Source organism: Rhineura floridana, chromosome 4, assembly GCF_030035675.1.
Source record: "Rhineura floridana isolate rRhiFlo1 chromosome 4, rRhiFlo1.hap2, whole genome shotgun sequence".
NCBI classification, from domain to species: domain Eukaryota; kingdom Metazoa; phylum Chordata; class Lepidosauria; order Squamata; family Rhineuridae; genus Rhineura; species Rhineura floridana.
The window spans coordinates 99,254,151-99,278,991 of NC_084483.1; the positions used below are offsets into that span (position 1 = coordinate 99,254,151).

At 40.0% G+C, this 24,841-nt stretch overlaps 1 protein-coding gene across 2 annotated transcripts in view; it reads left to right on the top strand.

The window, feature by feature from the left end:
- The window catches only part of RSPO3 (R-spondin 3), a 107,750-nt gene that overhangs the window by 66,636 nt on the left and 16,273 nt on the right, over window positions 1-24,841 (top strand). Inside the window, exons 3-4 of one of the 2 annotated variants that reach the window (XM_061623792.1) lie at window positions 165-311; window positions 3,317-3,514. In XM_061623792.1, coding sequence (XP_061479776.1) covers window positions 165-311; window positions 3,317-3,514 — 345 coding nt within the window. The remainder of the gene's footprint in view (window positions 1-164; window positions 312-3,316; window positions 3,515-24,841) is intronic. The other variant, XM_061623793.1, reaches the window with a different exon arrangement.

Here is a 24,841-nt window from a genome sequence, read left to right on the forward strand (position 1 = left end):
GCAGCTGTCACTTCCTCCCAACACTTTCTTTGTGTCCACCCCTGGCATCTTCAGTTGCTGATCCCTAAAGTTTCCAAACCCTGAATTGCATCTGCCTCTCACTCTTACTTAAGTTGATCATGGCACATATGGAAGAAAGTAATTGCTTATTTCTTGCACTTCAGAATGTAATGCTGACTGTGAAACCTGCTTCAATAAAAATTTCTGCACAAAGTGTACAAATGGGTTTTACTTGCACCTTGGGAAGTGCCTTGAAAACTGCCCTGACTGGCTGGAAACCAACAATCACACTATGGAGTGCAACAACATTGGTGAGTTAATTATCTGTCCTAAAAACTATACCAAATAAACCATTCCTAAGTGGTTTCCTTTTGGGCTCTGTCAGTTGTCTATACTGTCAAGCATGCAGTTAAATCTAGCAAAACGGAAAGATGCACATATAAAAAGTGTGTACTTCATAAAATAGCTTTCCACCTCCTTAGACATCTGAGTGTTTTGGGGATGGGGGAACTTCCTAGTTAATGACTGTTCTTGTGGTTGTATGAGGCAGAACAACCACATGCATTAGGAAGCATTAGGAAGATTTTTTTTTTGGCCAAAGAATTTCTTCCCACCACAAGTTTCGAATGCACCTCATGAATGGTTAGTTCACACATGCTATTATCATCCTAAACATATTGTTAGCTATGAGCTCATTCCTTATTTGTATTACATGGAATTCTCCCATGTTGAGTGACTTGTTATTGTGATGATTATTTCAATTTATATCCACTTTTCATATAAATGAAAAAGTTGTGAGCTCATAAAGCAGCTCATAATACAACAGCAAAAACACTTATCAATGCATCATTACAATAAACAATTTAAAACAGCAATCCACACATACCTCTTATGGCAGGCTGGGGTGGGGGTAGATTGTAATATTATATTTTGAAATGAATTTGGGATTTTAGGGTGCAATCCATGGCAGCAATGGCGAAAAGTGTGGCAAGGGAAAAATCAGACCAAATCCCTGCATGAACTCTAGGCTGGTACAGCAATTGGGACCAGATTAGGCCTCATACTGGACAGCAATTGCTGGTTGGGATCTAGGAAAGCCCAGGCCATCTCACCCCCAACCTGCCCTTGGGTCACCCCATTATGGGGCTTTTCTGCTGAGCTCCCAGCCATATTCCCACACATTTGGCAGGTGAAAGGGGTAGTTTGGTGCCAACAGAATGATACTTGTGTGACAGCAGCTGGCCAGCTCAGTTCTGCCTACTGAGAAGCAAAAAATGGTCAACATCCAAAGAACTACAAAGAAAGAGGGGAAAATCCCAAAATGCTGAGAAAAAAATTTACTTGGGAAAGCCCAGTGAGTTTCGGCCTCTAGTATATTGGGCCTTCATCAGGGGCTATAAAGAAGATAATACACTACCTTAATACATACAAATGGACAATGATAAATCAGAACAGAAAATACAGCATTGAAACACAAGTACTTAATACATCACTAACTGATCTTTAGAAAATATTTTGTGTTGTGATTTATAATTGTCCATTTTTATGTATTAATGTTGTGTTTTATCTTTTTTATCGCCCCTGATGAAGGCCCAGTAGAGGCTGAAATGCGTTGGGCTTTCCCATGTATTTTTTCTCAACATTTTTTCTCTCTTTCTTTGTGGAACTCTAACTCTCATCAGCATGGCCAGTGGTCTGGCATGATGGGAGGTGTAGTCCAGCAACATCTGGAGGGTCACATGTTTCACATCTCTGTGTTAAAATATATAAATCAATCAGATATAATACAACTTTCCAGTGCAGTCAGGTTTTCATAAATAATACAGTCAGCAACCAGTTCCTCAAAAGTGCCAAGTGCAGGAAATGGCAACCAGATTTCTTAGAGCTTGAGGCAGATGATATCTCTCAGAAGCCATATTTTCCCTCATATTCTGGCATAGTTCTTAAAAGCAGCAACAGAAACATGGTGTGTATGTGCGGGGTGTGTGTGTGTTGGATTGATGTTCATTCTCTTCCCTGTGATCTGGAAGCTGCTGCTGCTTCTATGTGATTAGATGTGTATCTATTTTCCATATGTGCATTAAAGTGCCTGACTATCTTGTCACATGGACTAGAAGTAGCTATGGCTACAATCTCCATAAGGCATTATAAGAGTTTTGTGAATGATCACAAATTGGAACCTCTTAGTGGTCTCATTCCGCAACAGCAATGTTTATTGTACCAACTCAACAATAACCAAATGTATGCCTAGGGTTCAATTCAGCAAATGCTACTCCCAAGGAATCCATTCGTTTAAACTAAGCTGCTTTTGTTAGATTACATGCTTAACATATTGATTTAGTGACTTTGGCTTTCTCCTGTGAGCAGGTGTGACTCTCACTAAATTAGCAAAATCACACCTCTGAAAGGCAGTGTTAATATGTATAAAAAATACAGTACATCTAAAGTTCCTTCTCATCACATGGATGCACTAAAGCTATTCTAGAAGAATAGTAGGAGCTCTGTTGCTAAATCCTGTCTCTTGCATTTATCTGAAATATTTACATGATATAATTGTTTGGCAGGTGTCGTGCCAAGTTTTGGTCATCATCTGACCAGAAATAGACAACCTGGTTATAAATGGTTTTGGTAGCCATCTGACCAGAAATAGATGACACCGACCTGGTGTCATGCCAAGTTTTGGTCCCCATCTGACCAGAAATAGATGACCTGGTGCGTTTAGCTTCATCTGTATTAACCGATGAAGCTACTAGCCATGATGGCTACCAGCTACGATAGCTATGTTGTACCTCCACTGCCGGAGACAATATGCCTCTGAATACCAGTTACTAGGAATTGCAGGTGGGAGAGTGCTGTTGCACTCGGGTTCTGTTTGCAGGCTTCCCATGGGCATCTTGCTGGCAACTGTGAAAACAGTATGTTGGACTAGATGGGCCATTGGCCTGATCCAGTAGGGCTCTTATGTTGTTATGTCAAGCTTTTACAGTGTGGAGATAAAAATTATTGCCTACTAATGTCTACAGATCAAAATACTGTTAAAGGCACAGGAACAGAAGAAAGTACAAAACGTTGGCAATTACTCTTGGTTTTTACACTCTTATTTGAGCAAGTACCTCATATGAAACAGGCCTTTGAGAAAAGATACATTCAATATCATAAAAAACATTGAATTTAAAAACAGGGTTTTTTTTGTAGAGCTCTGACATATACAGATTAAACATATGGCATATAGTGTATGAAAATAATATACCATGTAGGTTCTGCATGAATTTAGGGCTATTTGGCCATACTTACTTATGTCATATCTTTGTTGCAGTGCATTGTAAAATTAATGAATGGAGCCAATGGAGTCCTTGCACAAAGAAGGGAAAAACATGCGGTTTCAAAAGGGGAAATGAAACAAGGGTCCGAGAAGTCTTACAACTTCCTTCTACAAAGGGCAAACCATGTCCGCATACAAGTGAGGCAAGAAAATGTGTTGTACAAAGAAAGAAATGCCAGAGAGGAGAAACAGGTACTTAAGATAATTTTTCTTCCATATTTTTGAATTGATGAATACTAATTCCTTATAAAGGCTTTATTTCATCAGAATTTTTGTTGGATCTTAATAGTACTTTGCTTTGATAAAACCTAAAAATCCTCTTGGCATGTTTGGAATTTTGACTCATGGCGTTTGCTTCTTTAAACAAAAAAATATTATTATTCTTTTGCATTCTCTATAAGCCATAAGAATCATATGTTGCTGGCTTTTATGCTGCTCCCCAAACATGACATTTGGGGTGAAGTTATTGTTTAAACAGTCTGGAGGAGGAAGACTAGAGAATAGCTAAATATTCTGAACTTAATATTAGCTCTGCTGGCAGTAATTTGATTTGCTACATACCACCCACACTGCTCAAAAGAACCTTGACTGCCCATCACAAGGGGAAGGAAGTTGCATAGGGCACAGCCTCCCTATAGCTGTTTCAGGTGTCTGCAGAAAAAGTGCAGAGGTCTCCCTGCGTTGAGGGTTCAAGACCCACTGAGGAAAGCAGCTTTTTGCCAGGGATTTGTGTGTGTGTGTGTAGGATATGCAACAAGGAAAGTCACAATCATTACCCTCTGTGAAACAGCCTCCCAGAAGCTCACCACACAGGGCATAGGGTTGGGACCCAGGGTATGGATTTCAAGGGGGAATGCCAAGTCACACTCAGCTTTAGTATGCCTAGCCAGCAGTAGTCATGTCAGAGGCAAAAGAGAGGAAACTGTTAGCTCCTAACTCCCTCAGCCACAGCAGTAATCAGAAGGTAGATACATAATGGGCCATTTTTAGAGATGTCTCTGCTGCAATACTAAGTTAAAGACATATACATATACCAGAACTACCCTAGTTGCAGAAGAAGTCCTAGCCCTGTGGAGCAGCTCATATCTTACATGCATGATGTGTAGGGTTGCCAGGTTCAGGGCCTGATCCTGATCCTGTATCTTTAGGAGAACAGAAAGTCAGCCAAGTGCAGGTGTTCTTGCAACACTGTAATGGAAAAAACCACAAGGTGGAATTCTCCCTTCCCCCTGCACAACTTTTAAAGATACGGAAGACCTCTTGGAGGCCTGGTCTGGCAACCAAGAGGTCTTCCGTATCTTTAAAAGGTGAGCAGCAGGAAGGGAGAATTCCACCTTGTGGTTTTTCCCATTACAGAGTTGCAAGAACACCTGCACTTGGCTGACTTTCTCTTCTCCTAAAGACACAAGATCAGTCTCAGGCCCTGATCCTGGCAACCCTAATGATGTCCCTGGTTTCATCCAAGATAGGATCTCCTCCTGGGAGAGGTACCTCACACAGATGTATGCGAGAATGTGGCATCTGAGCCACTGGAGAGTGCTGCATGAGCCAATACCTTAATTCCTGCATGGACTAACTTGCTGTTGAGGCCCACTTTGCCTCCTAGCAATCTTCCCCTATACTTTTGCCTGAGAGACCAGCCCCACTAGATAGCATCCATGACTTCTCCCTTGCAAACTGCCTGCATGGTATACCGTGGCAGCAGCACCCATCTTACTTGTGTACAGTAAGAGGTCTGGCCCTTTTCACACCCCCTCCTGATCCTAACTGAGCAAAGAGTGGAAGAGCCATACAACAATCATATGTATATAGCATATACAAAGATTATCTAATCACAAGAGACCCACACTATGTAACATCAGTATCACATTGCAGTGGTTATATTTTGTAGCATCGTTGCATTTGTGGTAAGGCAGAAATGTGGAATAGCGGGCCAAATCCTGAGTGTCTCTCGCCCCTGTATGCCCCTTTGACAGGGGTCATCTGTCAGTCATATGACATCACCATGGCATCAGGTGATTCAACTTCAAATGAAAGAATTGGGAGCACACTTAAAAGTGTGCTCCCAATTATTTTTCCTTTGCAGCCCCGCTTGAAATTTCCCATGCCTGACATCACATATAATGTCAAGCCAGGGAAGTATTGGTGTCGTTTTCCCAAAATGATCTGGTGAGCCAGCATCAGGCCTGGTGGGCCTAGTTAGGATGCTCTGATGTAGTAAGGGATGTTCTGTCCTTGCTTCTCCAGTTTTAAGAATAAAGTGTTGCCATGTCTTCTCTGTGAAGCTGCCATGTCATCACCATGACATTCCCACAGCATCACTGTGCTGGTCAATGATTAGTGGACACCAGTGTATGGATTCCATTCCTTTTCTTTTCCAGTTGCACTCTTTAACTTAATCTACATGTAAATCTTGGTTTACAAGGAAATCAGAATGAATTGACTCAATCCCACTTCAAAGAATCTGGAAACAGTTGAGAAGATGCTGGCTACTTTCCTCATTCCACACGAGGGCATAGCGTGCAGGAAACTTGTAGGGAGTGGTGTTTTGCAAAATACACTTTGAAAGTTTCCCATGTATTAATAAACGTGTCCTCCTTTATTTATCCCCTGTACAAGCATACCTTGCTTGTCAGTTTTTCCAAGATAGTTAAGGTCCACATTTTACTAAGCATTCAAAGACCCTTTAAATATTTCCAGAATCTGGTACTTAACATCCTGGCTGCCATGAACAAAAAACCCACAAGAAGTTTATAGGTTTCTAAGAGAAATGTCAGCAATATGCTGTTTCTATGTGTGTTCATGGCAAATCTCATGTGCTGTGATTGGGTGCAGTTATGCCATATCCTATACTCTCTTGTGGTGACATGGGTGGGGCAGCAGCCACTTAGTCTCCTCCTCATTGAGTTCTGGGTGGAATTGTAGTTATCCAAACTAGGTGGTCAGCATAAAGTTTTGGCAGGATTGGAAGCATATTTGAGATATGAAGCAATATAGGATTTGGTGTAAGTCTGTTTCTGTCCTATCTTGCTCATGTCTCCACCTGCTTTGGTTGCTATTCCATCAAAGCTGCACCGGCAAAACAGATCAGTGGTATAGCTTTGCACCAGCATAGCCATTAAGTTACATTGACATGTCTCCTGTGGAACGTCTGACATAACATATAGCTGCCATATATTTAGCTTTAACTGCCATATATTTAATAAATGATTGCTCCCTTATTCTTTCCTAGATCTTACACGCGGGAAAATGTGGAATTGCTGACTATTTTTATTTATTCATTCATTTATTTATAAGATTACTTGCCTTTCACTATGAGGTCCCAGGATGGGTTACAACAAATAGAAATTGCAATTTTAAAACAGATAAAACATTGCAATTGCATAACATAGCAATATACAAATATATTGAACTATGAGCAATTGATAATGGATTACTGCCTGTACAATTCTTCTGGATATCCTATATAGTCATTTGGTGAAACTAATTTCTCAGGAATGCTACTTTAAAGAAAATATCCCTTTGTGGGTTTTGTGTGTGTGTGTGATGTGTTTTTTAAGAATATATATATTTGGGCTTCTTTGAAGCAATTGTCTTAGTAATTTATTCTTTCTTCTATTGTACATTAATGCAGAAGTCCATTAGGAGTAAGCCAAGTCCCAGTAAAAATATAACAGGGAGTAGGGACACAGTATAGCCCAGTGGCTATGATACAACAGAGTGTGTGTGGGTAGGAACGGGGCCAGGCCTGCCAGGAGTCATTGCAACAGCTTCCATCACTCGCAGTACTGTCAAAGGCCATTTTATGAATTCTGGGCCATGGGGAATCTGGATCCTTGCTTTGCCTGGTTATAGGGGAGGGAGCCGAGTCATCAGCAGAACACAGTGCAGTACAGTGCAGGTGATTTGTGGACTACACCCTGTAAAAGTTTTATATACCTTCCTGTTCTTCTGGTCTCTTTTCTACTAAACCACAGTACTTATCTTTTTCATTGCTATATCTTTCCTTTATTTTTACCTTGAATGAAGGTCCTGCTTAATGACTTGTATATGGCTAACTAGTTTGATATTCAGTGTTGAAGGCCTCCAAATACCTCATTATATAAGGTTTACTAGGTATACAGAGAAAGCAGCAGCATTTGCTATTTAAAGACTCCATAAACGTTCCACTAATTTTTCACTGACTTTTCAAAATAAAAGTACTTTGGCAATTTTCACTTTCTGCAAGCTGTCTTGATTTTTACTGACAAGAATGTAGATTTCAAAGTTGTTTGCAATAAAGGAATGTTAAGTATTTACACATTTTATGATATGGCTGTTCACCTGAATGAGCCAGGAACCTATTTTAATCCAATTATTAATACCTTTTCATTATGTTCTATTAGAGACATATAAGAGAACATGAAGTGATAAACCTCCAAAACATAATCAACTGCTGTGAAATATTTCACTTGACAGTTACTGCTAGAGAAACCAGCAGTTCAGGATAGTTCAAGGGGTCACCTGAAAGCAATATTGCTCTCCACCAGTTACTGAATGCATGGAACAGGCTATCTATGTGCAGAACCACATGCACATCTGTATCCTGCTGTAATTGGTAGGAAAGGTCTGAGTCAAGAGTTTTATTAGTTATTTATCACATGTATCCTGTCAGGCAGTACAATATCCCTGAGGAGTAGATTAGATTAATAGATAATAATTTCTAAGTCTCCCAGGGTCCTGGCAAGAATGAGAAAATAGGTACTACTTGGACAAGACCAAAGCACCTGCTTTCAAGGCACAGAAATTGTTGCAGAATGCATGGGCAAAAAGAGGGACCTAGTGTAAATGAGAGAGTGGGTTACTACTGGCCTCTTATCTGTAGTAGGATCTAGCTGTCAAAGTGCACTTGTTTCAAATGACATCTACATCCACATATCTTTTCACTGAGCCTACGAGGAATAAATCAGAGCACTTTGAACTGGAGGAGGTTTTATTGAAATTCACAGATTTTCAAAATATTTTTCAAAAATCTTTTCACATTTACTTATCTATTCTTTAAATATCACAGATAGTTCTGGATCATATTTTAGGGGATATGCATTGCACTGGTAAAGCCTGTTGGGCATCACCGTTCCATTCCATTAACCTGTGTGAACTGAATCTGGGATTACAGCATGGAACATACCCAACACTATCCTACATACAAAGTAGAAGATCAGTAGGGGTGAGCAAGATGTCTTTCAGGGAAGCTTTTCTACTATTGCTGACTTTCTCACTGAGAAACTACAGATAGGTTTCTGAGCAAGTTTCTGTCTCCTAGAGAGACAGTTTGCAAACTGCAGAAATGATCTGACGAAGGAAGGTATTTTTTTTAATGCCTTAGACTATACTGTGCATTTGAATTCATATAAAGATTTTGTTTCATTTTTGAAGAGAGGAAGGCCAAATATCTGGCCACAGCTCATAGTTTTATTTATTTTTTCAGATCAGTTCATCCATCCCTAATTAGTGTATGTTGTCCAACATATTTGTAGACCGGATTTGATAAACATGCAGTTGACTCTTGTGTATGCAGAATCCAGTCAGACGTCCTGTTGGGGTTTCAGTAGATTTCCTAGAACACTGTTTAACTAAGATTCACAATGCCATTCATCAATGTTAGGGTAGCTGTGGTTTTAGCTGAAGACAATGTAACACAATACCAACAGGCTTAAACAACAGTATTAAGCGATTAAATTCCTCCCATTTACACCCACTCACAAACCACACAGATGTGGACATCAGTGAAATGCAATGAGTTGCAAAGAAAAGTAGGCTACTCATTTAATGTTTATGTGGAATGCATTATTGTGGAGTTCATCTCTGTTCACTTTTCTTTGTTTATGAGCATAGATTTCATTAATATTATGTGAAGCTGCCCCAAAGAAAACAAACAGAAACAGCACAACACAGTACTTTAAAATAAAGAGAGCTTGCAATCGTATGCATGTATCCTGGAATAAGACCCCTTCCTCAGAGGTCGCACATACTTCTGAATAAAAATCATACATATGCATAGGTTTAGGCCCGTGAACTCCAAAAATGTGCATGAACTTTGCCCTCAGATAGTTCTTTAATTATGTTATCCATGAGCAAGCATGCTATATTATTATTCTTGAAGCTCTCTGATTTATACCTTCTAAAATAATTATATAATCCCTTCCTGCAGAGTTGGATATCTTTGTAGATAAGAAATGTGTTTGTTACAGAGGGTACTTTTGGCTCTTAATATTATTGTACATAGTTTTCTTGTTAGTATAATCAAGGGAGACAAGGGTTTGTTTGTTTTTTAAAGGTTGGATTTGGTAATTGAGCACTTAGATACAAATATTGGGAGTATCTGGCCAGAAACTTTGCTAAGGGCTGCCCCAGATTCATGGAGAGCTCATATAGGAGCCTAGGCCCCTTCCCCTTGCAGTTTCCTATCAGATTCCAGTGTAGTGTATAGCAAAAGACAGGATTTTTGCATCTTTCATTCTGTGTTAACAGACGGAATTTCAGCAGGCTTCTGCCTGCAGTCCTAGTCTCAACCTCTCCCCTTGCCACAACCATTTGGCAGGTGGATGATGGTCATGGGCCTTATTGAGGACCTTCTGCTGGTGCCCCAACCACATGAGAAGAGGCAGATAGCTATCTGGGAGAGGGCCTTCTTAGTGATGGGACCTCATATGTGGCATGCTTTCCTCAGAGAAGTCTAAATAATTTTAGCCCTGCTGATTGTTTTTATCTGGCTCTTAAAATCTTGCTGCTTTTTATAGCCTTTTATGTTTTATGACTATTCTTATTTGCTTTACTGGTATTTTAAATGGGAGTGGTTTTTGTTTAGTTCTGTTCTTTTTATGTAATTTGCCCTGGGATTTTCTTTTGAAGGGCAGTATAGACATTTCTATAATGAATGAATGTTCTGAAACCTGTCTTCAGTGCTAGCTGTCAGCTCTGAAGTATATTACAGAGGTCATTTCTCTCATCTGTAAATATCTGCAGCCTTTCTTGTCCACCTCTTATTAATAAGCAAGGACCCAGCTGTCTCCAGCTCCTACTTCACTCTTAGTGCAATGAAGGGTCTCAAGCAAGTATGCCTGCTGCTCCTTTTTCTGCTGTTCCCTTCCCAGCTGAATGTTGTATATAGACGCAGCAGCTTAGGCAAACTGGGCTGTTGTACTTCAAATATGCTTTCATCTGAAATTCTGTTTTTTGTTAATAATCCTAGTAGTTGCACATGATGCAAATTACTTAGTCCAGTTGTCACTGAGCCATAGTTCAGTGGCAGAGGACATTGTTTGCATGCAAAAGATACCATGTTAAGTCTCCAGCATCTCCAGGTATGGCTGGGAAGGACTCCCTGGCTGAACCCCTGGAGAGCTGCTGCCAGTCAGAGTAGACAACTAAATGGGTTAATGGGCTAATTCTGGAGAAGGCAGTTTTTTATGTTCCCATGTTTCTACAAGTGAGGAGTGCCTCTTGAGAAAAGATTCAGTGGATTTCATCAAAACAGCCTATGTTGTGTGAGTGAATAGCCAAAACCAGACATAACCCAGTACTGTCCAAAATGTTAAAATATTAAAGTTGTACAAAACCTTTAATCAACAAAACTTGTTTCATAGAATTACGACTTTCTAAAATTCGGCACAATTATTTCATTATATTAATGACAACATCCCTGTTTGATATCTTATACGTTTTATTTAAAGTTACCGCAAAATGTTTTTAGTAATATCCTCCACCACTGTTCTGCTCTAGCCCAATATTCCCAGCACTGGAAAAGGGTGTGTGGACAGAAGGCAGCATTGCACTGGACTCTTCAGCAACTAAAATAGCAGGAACCTTGGAAAGCAGAGGCAAAGAGTTAAATACAGCTCAGAGCTACAAAGCCTCTTCCCATTCCCATTGGGGTGGAAGCAAGATTGTAACCTGCAATGGAGGACAATCTGCTGCTAGCATTCAGAGCATGAACCATATGCATGGCGTAAGGTGAAGTATTTCCCTCTCAGACTATTTCTTTCCCCATCCCCACTTCAAAAACATGCTGCCTCGGAGCGAGCACTGAGGCGCTTGCAGCTGAGGGAAAGCATGCCAGCATGATTCTCTAGCAACAGCATGTGAATGACACCAGTGTGGTTACGGTTAATGCCCTTTCTTTGTGGTTATTCCCCAGGCTGCTGAGGCTTCAAAATTAACATGAAGCTAATTACCGTATCTCAGTGTTGACATTTTGCATACGCTACTGGGTCATCTTAACTTGGATTCTGTGACTCCAAGCTACTACTATAATTATGAAAATCCTGTGAAGAGTTTGGCTGTTTATTTTTAATGGTTTTTTCCTGCCAAAACTCCCTCTTTCCCTTGCAGCAATTCTTTTTTTCTCTAAGGTAGCACATTTCTGTTTTATTTGGAGTATTCTTGAGCGTTAAGAACTCAGTTGCAGGCTCCTAGTATAATCCTGTTGTAACAGACTGGCTTCAGTAATGATGACTTAAATACAACCAACAAAACAGGCAATCCTTACCACCTTTCTCCAAGAAGAAAAGCAATTGCCTTAGGGCCAGTCCTGTAGCCAGCCTTCCTTCTTAGGTGGGGGTAGCCACATTTCTAGGTGGGACATTTAGAGGAGGAGAGGCACATAGCACCAGGCAATACCTACCACCCCACTGGTGGAGAGGACGCAAGGGCCAGGCCAGGGGAATGGAAAGGCAGTGACCATCTCTGTGACTCCTCCATCCAGAGAATGTGTTTTCTTACATAGACATTTAATTATTAGTATTAATAATCATCATCTACACCCAGGGTAATCAGGTACACTTGAGTCACTAATAAGCAAATAGCAGGATTTGCAGTGTGATGCAACAGGGCTTGGGAGTGTGCAGTAAAGCTACCTATCTGCTGATATGGAGCTGGTTCACACAACAAGGTAAACCAAACCTTGGGTTAGAAAGACCACATGGGCTCCTAGACAGGAGTTTGCAGCCTCTTTGCTCCTCTTTCCTGTTGTGGCATGTGGAACTAAACCAAGATTTTGCTTAGTGTTTCTCAACTGGGATTCATGGTTAAGCTCTGTCCTTACTAGTCACAAGCTGCAGCCAAGAACAAACCTTGGCTACAGCTCATGATAAGCGAGGAGAGAACGACAGATGACGTGCTAAGCCAAACCTTGGCTTATCTTAACATCACTGGCCAGCAAAAAGGACCAGTAAGGAACAAAGTAGCTGTGAGCTCCTCTTCAGGAGCCCACACATTTGTATGGTCTTGGTAAGCCACAGGTTGACCTACTGTGTTGTGCCCACCAGGCTAATGAATACTGGAAGCCAAACTGAAGAAATAGTGAAAGATCTCCTTTCCTAGCATTTCTGCATCAGCTCCATGTCATACTTTGTATCAGATCTGCATATGGACAAAAGACAAATGCTAAAATTTTCCCCAAGTCCCCAAGACTGGGGTTTTTCTGCTTATTGTATTAGTACTGCTTTGTGTGCTGCTTACCTCTTTCTCCTCCAGTTCTTTTTGCTTTATACTTCAAACAGGCAAAGATGTAACTAAGGGGTCATTTGGCAGCCTTTTTTCCCTCTGAAGCTTGAACTAAAAATGTGTTCAACTTAATGCAAGTAAACCACTTTATTAACCAGATTATAAATCATTTTGAAACTTTAAAATGTGTGTTGAACATTCTGATGCTCTACAACCAGAGAATACAATTATTATTAATAATATATAAAGAACTGACCAAACAAATATCTTCTTTTCCCAGGCTGCTAAGCAAAACAAATTAATCCATTTTTTCTTTTATGAACATTTTGTTATTCAGAGCTCTGATTTCAACAAACTAAATAATGCCCTTCATCAATGGTTGGCAGCTTTTTAAATGTTGAGGGCCACATAGGGAAAATGTAATGAGCTAGATCACTGCAGTTAACTTAAGATATTTTTAATTGCCAATTTGCATAATTATCACATATAATTGGTGGGTATGTTAACCTCTCCCCCCTCCCCCACAATACTATTATAGTGAAACAAATAAGCTTGATATATGGAGATAGGCCCAATCTTTACACTGCTTGAATGGTATAGTTTTTAAACTGCAGGGAAAACAGCTTGTTCGAAGTAGCTCTCCTCTGGGTCAGTACAATCCTGTTAATGGAACTGCTGGTTTTCAGGTGGTTCTGTTGATGTGGTTTAAATTTGTCCCAACCCACAAGCTGCTTGTGACATGGTTTAGGGCCACTATGCCATACCAGCAATGTGAAAATTAAGCTCTGCAAACCAAGAAGCCCCACATGTGTAATCCTATCGACAGCTGCCAGGGCAGAGAAAAAACAAGAAAGGATAATACAAGACAACTTCAAAAAGTTTTGCAGATAGTTTTATTTTATTCTTATGTTTGACTGGCTCCTGCGTTATCATAATATACTTTTTTTCTTCAGAAGAGATGAATGTATTTCAAATAAATATTTTAACAAATTGTAGTAATGAAAGATTAGTTTAGGATATTCATCTAGATATTCACAATCCAAGGTGGGAAAGTTAAATGAGGCAGAAAAAAAACCCACCTTATGTCACTCATCTGTCTGGCTTATTTATTATAATATAACCTTCAAAAATTTTAACATTTACTTCAAAACAGTATAGAAGTGATTTAACCTGAAATATTATTTTCTGTACAAAGCTTGTAACAGGTACATGATTTTTGTTTCTGAGTTACTGTTCCTATGGCTGGTTTTACAATTATTTTGAAGAACAGTTGCATACCACAAATGTACTCGGCTTACTCTAATAAACTGCTTTCTGGGTGCCAATTGAAGATTCTCTTTCATATATCTTTTCTATTTTTTTTAATGGTATCCCAGGTCCAGCATCAGGAATTGGCATCCTTAGACAGGTGCAGAGGTACTGGTCGCCTGAATTAGTTGGGGTCTACTGCTGCCCAGAGCCTTTTGCAGCTGCTTCTGACTACCATCATTGCTTGTGGCAATAAGTAGAAGCCACTACTTACTCACATGTGTTTTCCCCCCAGTTTAGGCCGTGGTGGTGACAGCTGGTATTCCTCCTCACTGCCACCTGCTCTTCCTTGCCAATCTGCTGACTCTCTGAGTCAACAAGCAAGCAATAGCAATGGAGAGGAGGAGAAACCGTGGTAGTACTATGCAAGGGAGACTCATCAAAAAGGGGAGCCATCAAGAACATCTTGTCCAGGGGATTCCTCAAATAATGGACACAATACTGGCTGACCTCTGTCTTTTCAGCAGCAATTGTTCAGCATAATGGGGGCAAAGCAGCATCCAAAATGGTCTGTTGTTCAGTTCCATAAGACCACAGTGACTTGTATCTGCTGCGTATGCTGCCAATTAATCTGGATATTGCAATTAGGGGTAGAGCAGAATTTCATTTGGTCTGCATTTTTAAGTGAAATGACATCATTCAATATCCCACCCAAACGAATACAGGATTGGAACATAATTATCCTGGCACTTTTTGACTCAAAAATATACCAAAATGTATTAAAATGCATATTTTATGTTTAGAAATGTGTACATTGAAATAAAATATATAATTATTTATTTAAATACAATTTTTTTGTACAGCCCTCTCTTTTTAAATGAGCAGATTAATGAAGAAATGGAATGGAACAAACTTATGAATACACAGACTGGCAATAGACTCATCTGTCCATCCCTGCTTTTAGCATCCTTCATTCAGAAAGGATATGCATTTGATTATATGAACAAATGGTTGAGATTTGTAAAGCATGGTGATAAAAAATGCAAGAGTACATCAACTTTGAATTATGTTTTATCTACTTTAGAACAAGGGGGGAAGAGAAATAAATCAACTCTATTGATGATCGAACTGCATGTTGATCATGCCAAACATTTGGATTTAAGCCAGTTTAGTGTCACATAGACCAGACTGTGTGGATTTTAGTCATTTGGGGCAAAACAAAACCACACATTCACACATCACATTTACACCAACAATCAGTCTGCTCTACTAGACCTTTCATGCATCCAAGGGCTCATCTACATGGTGGTTTAGTGTGTGTTTGGTAGTACTCAGATTTCCTTTTAATTTGCATGGTTCACATGACGTTACCAGAAAATAGAAGCTATCACGCAATTTTCCCCCTGTAAATCTGTACTAACTCAATCCTCTGATAATACAAAAAGGGATAAAAAAACCTTCTCAACTGTGCTGTGCTCCTCTTGTAGGCGCTTTGCTCCAATGCTTTTAGGTGGATGTGTCAATCATACCCCTCTCCTCGCTCCCTCCGTCCTCCTCCCTTTGTTCATTTTGTTTCCTGAGGGCTGAGAAGCAACATCTAGCTGCTCTGCAGCAATCAGCCCCTGCCTAACATGATTGATTCCTGTGTGAACAGAAAACAGCGTGTTTGCAGCTGGAATTGAGCCCTTATTGTGGACAGTGCGAACAGAAAACAGAAGTAAAAAAAAAAGGGTTCTTTTCTACGAATGCTCCCATGTAGATAAGCCACAAGTCTCCTTACCTAGCTTCTTTCCCAGGATTGCTCTAAGCAAGCAGTGCATCCTGCTATAGCAGTACAACTAGCAATCTACTTTCCCTCCACTCTCCAAATGACTGCTATTTACAGTATCTAGAGAATGCTGACACATAGTGGAGAGGACAGGAACTGGATAGAGTGGGTAGAGGTGATGCTCCTGGCACATTCCCATTTTTGATTTAGCATTTCAGTCTTTGAATGTTGAAAATATAGCAAGTGGAGGGGAAAGGAAGGGCAATGAGGAGGAGAAGAAGAAATAATTTATAAGGACCTCTAATAAAACATGGCCAAAGTATGCAAAATATTTTGGAAATGTCAGCCACAGAGGAGGAAACATTTTAAAATGTAATGAAAGCAAAATTTAGTACTGTTTAATTATTTTTCCATGGAATATTTCCATGTACAACAATACAGTTATGATGCTGTTAACCACAGAATTCAGTAGAATTTACTTACTTTACCAGCCAAAATCTTTATGGGCTGTTTTCAAACTGGAACAAAATCACTGGCATCTCTTCTCCTCAGACAACGTATTCCAAGCATCACCTTTACCAAAGTTCTTATAAAGAGAAGGCCTGCAAGGCACAGTCAGTTCCACTTATTAGGAAGTGGTTTAGAAAGTGTCCAAGTCGGTATAGGCATTAAAAAAAGATTACAGTTTCAGAAATGCACTGACATCAGGCCCAAAAGGGACTGTTAAATCGTCATCTAGTCTAGACTCTTGCCTAATACAAACCATATTTATCAAGCCATTATGGCACTACGTGCAGCTAAACCAAAGCACATATTAGGGGAGAAAAGGCAACCAGGATTCAAGTTAATAGTAGTTGAGGTTTTCTTTTGTGTCTTATCTAGTACTGAATTAAAATGGGAAAAGCCTTTCATTTTACATAGGTAAAGTAGCTTGGCATAGGATCTATTTCTTTTAAAAAGTGACCGTGTAGGCTTTTTCTGTGCTGGTCTACTATATAAAGGGAGATGGACTCAGCTGCTACAGATGCACAAAATATATTTCAAAAATAATATCCTTTTGAAAATTTACTTTCCCCCCCAAGGGAATCTGGGGGAGGGGGGAGAGTGAACAGAGAAGATATTGCCAATGATGAAACAGGCACTAGATTAGATGTGCTTGAGATGGCTGCATAACCACACTCCATGAAATACAACAGACACAAAAGCTATGGGGGAAATTACATGCTTCTAGCAACTGAAATGATGCAGAAATGCAGTTTATCCAGATACATGAACTGGAGCATGCAAATGTGTCCCTGTAGTATCTGACTAACAAATGTACATTCAATTGTACACAATATTTATTTATCTATTTTATTTATTTATTATACTTGTATACCGCCCCATAGCCGAAGCTCTCTGGGCGGTTTACAGTAACTAAAAACAAATACAATTTAAAATACATCTTTTTAAAAAACAATTTAAAACACAATTTAAAAATTTAAAACAATATAAACATTTGCCTCAAGACAAATTTAGACCCGAGACTGAGGATTCATAGTCATTCATCACAGGAGTTGTTTGTGTAATATACATTGTGAAGGGTTAGGAAACTAGAAAAATACAGAGAAGTAGTAATCTCTAGAGCATAGCAGCATTTTATAGAAGGAATCCTTCCTTGGTACTGAAATGCAGTCACATCTCTGCTCATAAAGTTTTAATTAAAGCCATCTAGATCCATGTTTCCACTGTGGCATATTAGTCTAGACAAGTTGGTATCCTTCTATGCATCTGCATAGCTGCAGGTTGAGGGACAGAAGTTAAATGCTGTGACCCGTCCTCAGATCTTTGGATAAAGGCTGGGCTAAATATATTCATTCATTCATTGAGAAAGAAAGAAATCCTATCACTTTATATTAATGTTGATGACAAATAATTTTGATTTGTTTAGTTCTGAGTATACATTTTCATGTGTACATATCATATTGCTCAGCTGATAACAACATCAAAACTGCAATTCTGTGTACAGTTACCTGAGAGTTAGCCCTGCTACTGAGCTCAGGTTGAAGACAGAAGTGATATTAAAACACAGCTTTCTGAATTCTCACATTGCCATGCAAGTGTGGCTTCTTCCCAGCTCCACAACTGGAATGACAGATGTCCATAGCAGTAAATAAGCAGCTATCTGTTGCCCTCCTTCCCCTATTTCCAGATCCTGCAGAAGCTTCTTCTCACCTTCAAAAACTTCCATGACCTTGCCCTTCCTTATCTCCCCCTGCCTGTGAGCTTTGCTCATCCAGCTCGATCATCATCAGCCATCCTAAAATCTGCTGCTTCTTTGTATGATTCCTCCTATTTTTCCTTGCTACCCCTTGTGCCTGGAACTGCATCCCAGCCTTTATGTGACCACTTCCCTTGTTTCCTTTAAGTCCATTCTCAAAATTCAGTTTTATCATCGTTCTAGTCCCTATGTCAGGGGTAAGAAACCACAGGCCAGGGGGTTGAAAGAAGCCCTCGAAGCCTCTCTGGCCCATGGGGCGATGCCTCCTCTTCCCAGGCTACAGCCCTCACCAGCCCTTCTCCACACCCTATCAAATGCTTTTGACTGGCTAGAATGTGTTCTTGAACTCTTCCTTACCTAGATGGAGAAATGTAGTCTATTGTACAAAGAAAAGAGTCACAGCTGTTACTCCATCCATTTTTTGCCTCTGGCCCCACCCACTACTGGTATGTGGGCCCCAGAAGGTTACCAACAAATCAATGTGGCCCCCAGGCTGTGTCCTTTATTGCAGGGGTAGCTAAAGTGGTGCCCTTTGGATTTGTTGGACTCCAACTGCCATCAGCCGCAGTCAGCATGGAGAATGGTCAGGAATTTAATAATAATAATAATGATAATGACAATAATAATGACAATAATAATGACAATGACAATAATAATAATAATAAAATTTATATCCTGCCCTTTTAACAACAAAAAGAAAAAATGATGATGGGAGTTATTATTGGGGTTTTTAAATTAATTTTTAAATCATCTTTCATATAAATTGCAAGGAAATTTTCAATCATACAATAAAATCAACTATAAAAATAGGTTTAAAGACAATACAAATAAATACACAAGGCAGAGACCCAATAATAATAATAATAATCCCCCATCCTGCTGGAAAAGCTTGTCAAAACAGAAAAGTCTTCAATTGTTTCTATAATTTATAAACAGTGGGAAGGCGTCTGATATTTTAAGGACATGAAGGATAGATTTGCAGAATGCAGTGACCTACCAGGGGTAAGGAAGACTCTCAGGTAACCTGGTCCCAAGCTGCATAGAGCCTTATATGCTAGCACCAAAACCATGAACTTGGCCTGGTAGCACCCAGTGCAGATCCTGCAGACAAGGTATTATATGCTGGCAGATGCTTGCCCCCACAAGCAACCTAGCTGCTTGCTGCTGCAGTCCAACAACATCTGGAGGACACCACATTGATTAATCCTGCCTTATTGTAACAAAGCTAAAGTACATTTAAGTGAAATTATCACATATTCTTCCCTGCCTACCTATGGCTCCTTTCCCCCACTTCCTCTGTTGTTTCCTTGTGTCAATTTTAGATTGTAAGTTCCTTAGGGTAGGCAACTGTCATACCTATTCTTTGTAAAGCACCATGCACACGGATAGCAATAGAGATAATAAATAAATGAATAAATAAATAAAACTTCAGTAGGACATGTGCCTTATTCTTTTTTTAAAAAAACCAAATCGATATTCATGCGTTTATCTGTTCATTCATCACTACAAAGCTTTCAAAACTGCAAAACTGTTTTAGAAATAGGCAGGGAAAGGGGAAGCTTTCTGGGTGATATCACAAGCGCCATGCACAGTGGGCTTCTGCTTAAAATCTGCAGAATCTGATTTGTCAGGCCTAAACTATGGAGTTGAATAGCTATATTTCAGCTGACCACAGTGAAGTTACCTTCCAGAGTGGACCCACTCCTCTAAAAATGTTGTGTGTGTTGAGTGGGACTTATTTCTGAGTTACCACACAAAGGATGAAGCTGCAAAAACCACAATCCTACAACTAATTATCTAGCAAAAAAGGCATAGTTGCAGGAATCTGGACATTTTAGTAATTACTAAAATTACTGTTATAATCGTTGTATGCACTGCAATCTCTGAGTGGTGCAAGACTTCCAGGGGTTCCAGCCCTTACCCAGGGTTTGGTTTCCTTGGAAAGAAAGTCAGTGGTGTAAATGGTTTATTTACACATATACACAGCCTGAGTGCAAGATGGAAGAGTACACAGCATTAATAGTCCATCAGATCTTGCTCCCCAAAGCCCATAGCTTTGGGGGTTCAGACACAGAGAGCAAGCAAGTCTCTCCATCTGTTTTTAGCTCCCAGCCTTTCCTCAGACTAAAACTAACACCTCCATGGGGGGGGAGGGGAAGGAGGGCCTCTCTTCTGAAAGAGTTCTTATGGTCCACCTGACATATGTTACATATGTTAATAAGGGCACTTCACTGAATGTATTAACTTATGAATGGAACTAAGGAAGCAGGTTTCTTCCTTTGCATATCCCAGCTTCCAGATACAAGATCACAGGCTTGAAGGGGCCTAAAGAAATCATCCATCACAACCCCCCTAAATCCTATAACAGTATAGCAAACAGTATACTGTAACAAATTATGACTTTGGGTCCTCCATTCATTTCCCCCCCCCCTCAGAAAAATTAATATTTAACCAAGCAACTTCTTGCATCTGGAGAAAGAGGGATGGATAGATAAATAAAATAAATAATCAATTAAATGTCCAAAATGTAATTTTCTTAAGTTTATGTCTATGGAAAACAGTAGCCTCAGTATAAAAATATGCAGCTGTATCAGTTCAGTTTATTTATTTACGGTCATAGACCCGCAAGGAAAACAGGGAGAATACAGAATAGAATATAAGTCAAAAGAACAATATACAATGTGTTATATACAATTAGTAGTGCTTGAATACAGGAAAGCTCAGATCTGACTGTACCATTATGAAGGGGTAGTGATAAGAGTACGCATCCGCTGGGTCACATATACAAATTTGGCTACTTGGATAGAAATTTCTTTATCAGATCCAGAGAGCAGGTGAATAATAATAGCTTCAGGCGATTTATAACATAATTTCAACAATATTGGGTTCAAGAATTTCATACAAATCCTAAAGTACAATGGGCAATAAAGAAAAATATGCTGCAGGGTTTCAATACTATCAACACCACAGGGGCAAACACGCAGTTCGTATGGTACCCCCCTAAACCTCCCTTCCATTACCGCAGAATTTAAGGAATTAAATCTGGCTTTAGAGAAAGCTAGGCATAAATTAGGAATTGTAAGGAAATCTAGATATGAGTTGGATTTTCCGAATGTAAAGTGTAGCTTCAAGTGCAAAGGGGAGCATATACTAGAAGCCCTACTGATTGAGGTCTGATAATCAATGTCCTTAAATCTAGAGCGGATAATAGCTAAGGCATCGCTTGGGGATTGCGATGCCAAATATGCCCTAGAGAGACCCATTTGCAACAATTTCAATTCCAGTTTGTTGTTCCAACTGGAGGTCCAATTATCTTTCCAGAGTAGAGATATTAATCCGGAAGAGGTATTGGTTGATATTTTAAGCCAGAAATTAACAGTTGTTAACCAAGCCTGACATTCCATTGAGGTGAGTCCACATTCCAGTCTAAGCGCCGCTGAAGGAACACACCTAGGCACTCCTAGCAAGCGGTGTAAAAAAAGGGAGAGAACAGCTTCAACTGATGCGTCTATTGAATGTATCCAAATTGGAACTCCAAATAGAATTTGAGGGATAAGGGATAATTTTATTCTTAAATATCTGGGTAATAGCCGGAATATATTGTCCTCCTTTATAATAGAAATAACGGAGCAAGTTCTTTATAGAGAATCTAGCGCTCGCTATCACCGATCTTTTATGGGAGGTCCATTTCAGCGAAGAATGGAATGTAATACCGAGATACTTATATTGGGAAACTTGTTCAATTGAATGACCGTTGATTGTCCAGACTGGGGTAATTATTCGTTCGGAAAAAACTAAGATTTTAGTTTTGTCGAAATTTATTGATAAATGGTTCTCTAAGCAGTAAGCCATAAACACCCGTAGAATACGTTTAAGACCCACCTTTGATAATGAAAGTAGCACCGCATCGTCCGCATAGAGCAATAAGGGGCAACTTAGATCCGCAAGCTTGGGAGAGTGGTGGTCGTGGGAAAGGCAACGTTCATTCAGGTCATTGATAAGTTAAAAAGGAGGGGGGCTAATATACAGCCCTGTCTCACCCCTGTGAACGTGGGGATAGATTTGGTTAACCCACCATCCTTTCCACAGCGTACCCGGAGAGATCTGTGTTGATGCAAGTGGTGTATCAGGGCTAAGAGCCGTTTATCTATGGAGGTTTTGGATAACTTGGACCACAGGATATCGCGAGGAATAGAATCAAATGCAGCCTTTAGGTCAATAAAGGCTACATATAGGCCATTACCCTTATGCTTGCCATACTTTGCAGCAAGATGGTATAAAAGAAGGCAATGCTCCAGGATAGAGGTCCCTTTTCTAAAACCTGCTTGTTCCTTACCCAGAATATCTTGTTCCTCCATCCAAGTCTGGAGTTTTGATTTCAAATACGAAGCATAGAGTTTCCCAATGACAGATAGCAGGCTGATGGGATGGTAGTTGGAAGGCTCATCTCTATCTCCTATTTTATATATGGGAATAATTATTGCTTCTCGCCACGCTATCGGGAAGCGGCCAGATTTGTTAAGTTCGGTAAAAAAATTTGCTAGAAAGGGGGCCCACCATTCCTGAAAGTTTTTTAAGAGTTCAGGGGGGATATTGTCAGAGCCCGGCGCTTTGCCTGATTTTAGACCATCAATCAAATTTCATATCTCCATTTGATTGACGGGGGGCCATGAGGTTAGGGAGCTAAGATCCGGAGGAACATATGCATTGGGGTCCTCCAGATTTTCAGATTTGTACATAGACCTGAAATACCGTTCCCAAGTTTGGGGGGGAATATTACACATAATTGGGCATGAAGGTCTAAAGGCTTTTGAGATAATAGACCAAAAACTTTTAGAGTCCTTGGTCCTTGATGCACGAATAAGACTCTTCCATTCATCCTGTTTTGCTAGATTCTTTTTAGAAACAAGAATTGCCTTGTATTTACTTTTCATTAGGTAGTATATATGGGGGAGATGATTCAATTGGCTCTGACGATAATTTAGATAGATGGACCTTAGCTGACGTTTGAGCAGTTGACATTCTTTATCAAACCATTTGGGACCAATTGATTTACATACCTTGGAGCTAAATGGCACAGGAAATAATATGTTCTTAATATTGGCCATAAGGGAATCGTATACTCTAAGGAGAGCATCCGGAGATTCAGATTCAATTAAGAATGTTCGAAAGACCAGACCGTCTGGTGATAACAGGAAAAAAAACTTCTATCCTGGAAGCTAAGGAAAAGGTCCAAGTGGGTCTTTTGTAATGGGAATGAGAGAGATTAACTGTATAATTATGGTTAGAGGATAAATGCGGACTCGAGGGCAAGTGGCATGAGAAGGTAAGAGGAAGGTGATCACTATTGAGCTTGGTGCCAATGGCAAATTTTTCTATCAAATTAAATAACTTAACGGATAATAACACGTAATCGATTACACTACTTCCTATCTTAGATATAAATGTATATTCTGCACATTCATTGAGATGTTCGAGCCCATTCAGAATAATCAGATGGTGACTAGCTACAAAGTGAGTTAGACAAATTCCTCCACTGTTAATCTTGAGATCTTTCAATTTTCTAGAGAGAGGATAGGGGAAATAATTGTGATCCTCTCCGCGCCATAATTTCGACGCAAACAAGGAGGCGTTATTGGGGCCGATCCTTGCATTGAAATCGCCCATGATTACCAGTTGTGAGTGAGGATAGGCATATTCCAGATCTAGAATGTAAAGGTCTAACTCGGCCCAGCGGTTTTCTATAGAGTTACGTGTCGCCAAGGGAGACAAGTATACATTGATGAGGAGTAGAGAGGATGAGTCAGCTGAGTCTGGTGTAAAGTAAGGTATGCAGCTGTATCAATGCCTGTGCTTTAGACTTCAGCTTATAATTACTTTAGCTAGTTTGCTTTCTAATTGTCCCCACCATTTGTAATCATCTGAGGGATTTGGTTTAGAACAAAAACACCAAACGCTGCTGTATTCCTGAAACATATTTATTTATTTATTTATTTTGTTGCATTTATATACCGCCCATAGCAAGTAGCTCTCAGGGCGGTAAACAGAATAGGATAAAATACATACATCATAATAATAAAATCACAAAACATAAGACACAATGAAAACAAAATACAATTAAACAAAATATAAGATGATAAAAGGATTAGTATTACAAGATTAAAAAGATTAAAATGATTAAAATGCCTGGGACCATAAGAAGGTCTTTACCTGGTGCCGGAAAGATAATAATGTAGGTGCCAGGTGTACCTCTTCGGGGAGGCTATTCCACAACTCAGGGTCACCACAGAAAAGGCCCTAGATCTAGTAACCACCCTCCGGGCTTCACGATGGGTTGGTACCCGGAGGAGGGCCTTAGATGCTGAACGAAGTGAGCGGGTAGGTTCATAGTGGGAGAGGAGTTCCACCAGGTATTGCGGTCCCACGCCATGTAAGGCTTTATAGGTCATAACCAGCACCTTGAATCTCGCCCGGAAGCAAATAGGTAGCCAGTGCAGGCGAACCAGAACAGGAGTTATGTGCGAAGACCGACTGGTCCTCGTCAATAGTCTAGCTGCCGCATTCTGCACTAGCTGAAGCTTCCGAACTGTCTTCAAGGGCAGCCCTATGTGGAGCGCATTACAGTAATCCAATCTCGAAGTTACCAGAGCATGAACAACTGAGGCGAGGTCGTCGCCATCCAGATAGGGGCGTAGTTGGGCTACCAAACGGAGATGGTAAAACGCGTTCTGTGCCACCGAGGCCACTTGAGCCTCAAGAG